The sequence below is a fragment of the Oryx dammah genome, unplaced genomic scaffold (assembly GCF_014754425.2).
Source record: "Oryx dammah isolate SB20612 unplaced genomic scaffold, SCBI_Odam_1.1 HiC_scaffold_4, whole genome shotgun sequence".
NCBI lineage: Eukaryota > Metazoa > Chordata > Mammalia > Artiodactyla > Bovidae > Oryx > Oryx dammah.
In genome coordinates, this window is record NW_024070188.1 from 67,941,775 (window position 1) to 67,947,774 (window position 6,000).

Consider the following 6,000-nt stretch of genomic DNA (forward strand, 5'->3'; position numbering starts at 1 on the left):
AGTAATTTATCTTCTTGTTTTATGTAGTCCAGATTTTAGTACAGTTTTGAATACCTGTCTCAACCGAGGATTCAGTAGACTGCTAGACAACATGGCTGAGTTCTTTCGACCTACTGAACAAGATCTGCAACATGGTAACTCCATGAATAGGTAAGAAGACATATAAGAATGTTACCAGTCTTATGACTATTCTGATAAAACAGTGCTTTTTGATAGGTTTATTTTTTGTTCCAGGTAACAAAAAAAAAATCTCAGACGACAAATGTGAATGTTTATTTTTTCAACAAATTAAACTCTGTTAAGCCAACGACTCCTTCATTAGGAGGAGCTCTTTCAGTATTCAGTATTTATTGATTTATTTATTTATTTTAATTTTTTTTTTTTTTAGTATTCAGTATTTAAATGTTTATTTCTTCTAAAATTTTGCCACTATACAGAAGTACTTAACTTGTGAAACTACCTTTCCATAGGCCAGTTTCAATTATTGTGGCTTTTTTAATTTAACGCTTTAGAATACAAAACTGTGAGAATGTTATTTAAGTTCTAACATTTTCTCTTACATTATTCCAGTACTATAAGATATAATTGGCCTTCATAACTCAACCAGGCATTCTTGTTCTATATTCCCATTTGATGAATTATCTCCTAGTTCTGTAGCCCTTTTTGTAGGATTAGGAATGTTTAGATAGTACAGATGATAATGATTTAAATCAGAATTACTAAGTCATGGATTCACTCTGCCAAAAGATAGCTTATGGTTTTATTATAATCTCAGCATGAGCACCTTAAATCTATTAGGATTTACACAGTTTTGCAGTTTTTTTGTATTAAATTCAGAAAATAATAGGTACTAAATCAATGTTAACTGACTGTAGACTCATCTGTTAAAATTAGGGATAACAGTAACTGATATGCAGTATGTGTGTGCAATGCCTGTTTTAATTCTCAAATACATAGAGCAAGAGTTTATTTCCCCAATTCTCTGGGACCACTCTTTATTATACAAAAAGGAATAATTGGCAGTTAACATTGAGGATTTGGAATGCTTAGTGTCATAAAGTTTATTTTCTGAAGCAATTTAAATGTCATCCTAAAATCTTTTTTAGCAATTCTTTAAATTCTCAAAAAAAATTCAGCCTCAGTAAGTTCTCTAAATTAAGGTGCTCCAGTCAACAAAATTTCAGTACAATCTCTGTCTAGCAAAAGTATTAGTTATTTACTGAATAGTGATAAGAATTTTTATATAAAATACATACTTGATCTTGTACACTAGAGAATTATAAAAATTATGTTGCAGTTGTATCAGCCATTTCAAACTTTTCTTAACTCCTGTAGTACTCATGATCTCTCCTGTAGGACTTAAGTGTTTATTATACTTAACTGTTTGACATTGCTAATAATTAAGAGACATGCAGACCAAAACTGTGAGATAATCATTTTAGCTGTCAGATATATGAAGAGTAAAGAAATGCTTGATGTAGAAAGGAGTCATGGTAGAGGAGGTATCCTCTCATACTGTTAGAGAAGCAGAGGGAATTTGGTTATACACATTTTAAAGCTTAAAAGCATTCATATCCTTCAACTCAGTAATTTACTGTAAATACAAAGAGTTATTTGTATTAAAGAAAATTAGGCAAAAACTCAATGCCCAACCATAGGGAGCTGATGATATAAGTTGTCACAGCTAGAGGATGGATTACTATATAGTAATTAAAAAACAGACAAATACTTTGGAAGAACTTTTAATGAGATGGAAACAGTGATTATAGCATGAGAATAAAAATGCAAAACAGTGTTGCTTGGGAGGTTATAGCTGGGTGTTAGAAATACCCAAAAAGTATAGATATGTATAAAAAAATTACTGGAAGAAATTAACTATGATGTCAATTATAATTGTTATTTCTAGATGGTAAAATTATGTTTGGTCTTTATTTTCTTACTAAAATATTTCTGTAAGTACTTTTCAATGGCTATTTCTTTTATAATTAAATGTTAAATTCCTATAAAATAATTTCAGAAAATAATTATTACTGTGATGATTTTTCAGTCTTTCCAGTGTCAGCCTGCCTTTAGCTAAGATAATTCCCATAATAAATGGACAGATCCATTCAGTTTGCAGTGAAACACCTAGTCATTTTGTTCAGGTAAGAGGAGAGCTTGGGTTATTATTCAAAACAGACTGTACTTTTGGTTGTGGTCCTGTTTGTCTAACATAAAATTACATTTCTCTTCTATGATATTTGTTCAAAGAAACCAAAAAGTTGAAGCCACATGTAGAGTACAATAGAGTGCCCCATGAGAGTATAATATCATGGCACTTTTATGAGGTTGGGAATACCTTTCTCCGTGTTATAGTACAACACATGTTAGACACACTGCATTTTAGTCCAGATATGTTCTAGCGGTCAGTTGAATTTACAGTGTTAATGTTTTGCATTAAGCTGTGCCTTGAGGCAAATCAGTGAACCAGTCCCTCAGATTTTGAGGAAAAATGAAACATTTTTGTAGGAAAGTAAAGCATTTAAATAGTGAATAAGTATAACTGTTAATAGTGCACCAATAATCTGTTCATTAAAAGCTGCATCCTCAGTAGGTTATTTAAATTTTTAACTCATCTCCCTATAACTCCATCTCCTTTCTTAGGAAAGCATTTTATAATAGAATACATTGAATAAGACTGATTTTACTAAAAGAACAGCTTTGAATCCAAACTTTTTTTCCAAGTTATTTGCAAACTTGGAAACTGTATAACCAGCAATAAATTACTCACAATACACCTCAATTCCAAACTACTGCCATAATGTGCAGTGAGAAGAGAGAGACTCTAGGCCTAAGTGTAAAGATAGTATCTTCTCAGTAATATTTATCTCAAATTAGAGTATCTCTGGTTTTCTACTTGAGAACGTGAAGAGCCATGAGGCTATGGGTTGTAATTCTTCCTTTCTCTTGTACAGAGTCATTGGCTTGTCCTTCACATGTGGCTTAATTTAAAGTTTAATTTTAGCTGAAAATTTTTTGAACTCTTAAGTTTTAAATTTTTTTTCTTTTAATTTTTATGTGCATATTAGCTGTAAGAAAAAAAAATAGTTGTAACTTCTGGCATTTAAACCTTAACTTTACCTTTCTCCATTTTCATAAAAATCTCTGGCTTCATCAGTAAGCCGTTCATCTGGATGAGTAGCATAATATATAAACCGGGGCTTCCCTGGTGGCTCAGATGGCAAAGAATCTGCCTGCAGTGCAAAAGACCCAAGTTCAGTCCGTGGGTCGGGAAGATCCCCTGGAGAAGGGAATGGCTACCCACTCCAGTATTATTGCCTGGAGAATTCCACAGACAGAGAAGCCTGGTGGGCCATAGTCCTTTGGATCGCAAAGAGTCGGATGTGACTGAGTGACTAATACACACTTAATATAACACCAGCTTTGGTGCTTAAATAATTTACATACTATATTAAAGTCTATAATTGAGAATGAAAATAAATAAAAGGTACAAACATCATTGATACTAATGCTTAGTATTAATAAATTTTTTTAGTATCATTGGATGTAGATTGTTTATATACTAGACCATTAATTGACAAGACTTCCACCAATTTTTTAAATTATGATTTCTGTGGGTTAAAGTACCAAGTGGTATTCAGAGAATTTAACTATGAATTTGTGAGATGAAGACTTGCTAAGCTTTCTTGGATTTTCTGATGCTTAAGAGAGAACATCAAGGATAGGTTCACTTCCTGTTTCTCTGCTGCTCACTGGGCAGCATAAACCACATAATGGTTTCTGTTGCCATGGGTCCTTTCACTCTCTGGAGAAGCCTATGGACACCTCAGAATGATGCCTATAAGTGTATATTGTAAAATATATAGGTTTATAACGAAAACCAAATGTATACAGTTTCAAAATGTTTTTTAAAATGACAGTTCATGTAACTTCTGCAACTTAACTAGCATATGATATAAAAATGTCTGAATTCTGCTAAAGACCAACTCACAGGTTCTACTGTCAGTTTGTTGCTTACATACACAGCTGAAAGAAATGCTAGATTTCAGTTAAAGGTTCATGAAAAAAAGATGTAATTTTTTCTTTATTTACATTGAAAGTGAAAGTGAAGGTGCTCAGTCGTGTCTGACTCTTTGTGACACCGTGGACTGTAGCCTACCAGGCTCCTCCATCCATGGGATTCTCCAGGCAAGAGTACTGGAGTGGGTGGCCATTTCCTTCTCCAGGGCATCTTCCTGACCCAAGGATCGACCCAGGTCTCCCACATTGCAGGCAGACACTTTAACCTCTGAGCCACTAGGGAAGTCGACATTAACAAATCCCATTAGAACCCCTGTTCTCAGGTATATATGTGTGGTTGTTTATGTATATGTGTATATATTATTGTGGAGAAAGCAATGGCACCCCACTCCAGTACTCTTGCCTGGAAAATCCCATGGACAGAGGAGCCTGGTGGGCTACAGTCCACGGGGTCACAAAGAGTCGGACGCGACTGAGTGACTTCACTTTCACTTTTCACTTTCCTGCATTGGAAAAGGAAATGGCAACCCACTCCAGTGTTCTTGCCTGGAGAGTCCCAGGGACGGCAGAGCCTGGTGGGCTGCCGTTTGTGGGATCGCACAGAGTTGGACACGACTGAAGTGACTTAGCAGCAGCAGCAGCATATATTGTTGTAATCATTTATTCAACAGATACTCATCCAGCATTTGACACACACATACTATTTTGGATCTTCTTAGTGTGAGGGGGAAAAGTTGTAAGTTGTGGCATTTATACTTTATCTTTGTCCATTTTCATAAAAGTCTCTGCCTTCATCAGTAAGCGGTTCATCTTGACAAGCCACACTTGAATACTTATCATACCCACTGTCTCTCATACAAGAACTTAATAAATATCTCCAGGAATTTATTATAAAAGAAACTACTTTCATTAAATGGTTTTCTTTTTGGCCTTAATGCCACAAAACTTTGAGCCAAATTTGTTGCTTGATTGCAGAAATGAATTCAGATTATCTGTTCTTTTTGCAAACTGTAATGTTTTATTCTCATCTTTGCTAGGATCTGTTAATGATGGAGCAAGTGAAAGACTTTGCTGCTAATGTGTACGAGGCTTTTAGTACTCCTCAACAACTGGAGAAATGATTTTTTTTCCTTCAAGAATAGCTACAATGGAATTCAGTTACTTTTTTTAAAAAATGCACCGAATAAATCAACTATATATAGGGTAATGATTTGTTACCATAATGTCTAATAAAAATATATTCTTAAAGTCTTCATAATAAAATAGATTTATTTGGCATCTTAATATATTTTTTTAAAGCCATCAACAGACTGGTTTTTGTGGGCATACCTGAGTGTATACAGTGCAAATATCAGAATTGTTAATAGTTTGTTACATCATGGATATTAGTTCCAAGTCAAATAATGTAAATACTTTATACTTTGACATTAATACTGAGGTAAAATCTGTTTGGGAAGTAGATATAAAGTTTGGAAAAAATGCTATTTAATCTTAAAGTTCACCGGACTGCAGTATACAGGAGAGAATCAGACTTTTCTTCAGTTAATCTTCAAAGAGATAAATACTTTGTCTTAAATATACCTGGTTGAGAACTTTCTTTTTTAATAGAAATCAGTTAATTTAACAACTAGGATTAGGACTTCCCTGGTGGTCCAGTGGTTAAGGCTCCATGGTCCCCCTGCAAGGGGCATGGGTTCAACCCCTGTTCCCTGGCAGGGGAATCTAAGATCCTGCATCCTATAGCATGGCCAAAAATAAGAAGGAATAACTATGATCAGCAATTATTTTCTTTACTGTTGTTAATAATCCTTAGGAAACTACATACTGATTTAGAGGTGAAAATTGTGTTGATGCTATTTACTCAGCTATTATTAACTACTGTATATAGTTTCATTTATTTGTATGTAAATAATTATAACTTACTTTGTATTGATTTTGAGCACAGTGAATCTTATTACAATAAAATATTTTAGTAAAATA

The 6,000-nt window shown here is 33.9% G+C and overlaps 1 protein-coding gene across 1 annotated transcript in view; it reads left to right on the forward strand.

The window, feature by feature from the left end:
- The window catches only part of PEX3 (peroxisomal biogenesis factor 3), a 31,478-nt gene extending 25,478 nt beyond the window's left edge, over nucleotides 1-6,000 (forward strand). Inside the window, exons 10-12 of the mRNA XM_040238601.1 lie at nucleotides 28-150; nucleotides 2,048-2,144; nucleotides 5,058-6,000. Of these exons, the coding sequence (XP_040094535.1) occupies nucleotides 28-150; nucleotides 2,048-2,144; nucleotides 5,058-5,141 (304 nt within the window). The 3' untranslated portion in view covers nucleotides 5,142-6,000. The remainder of the gene's footprint in view (nucleotides 1-27; nucleotides 151-2,047; nucleotides 2,145-5,057) is intronic.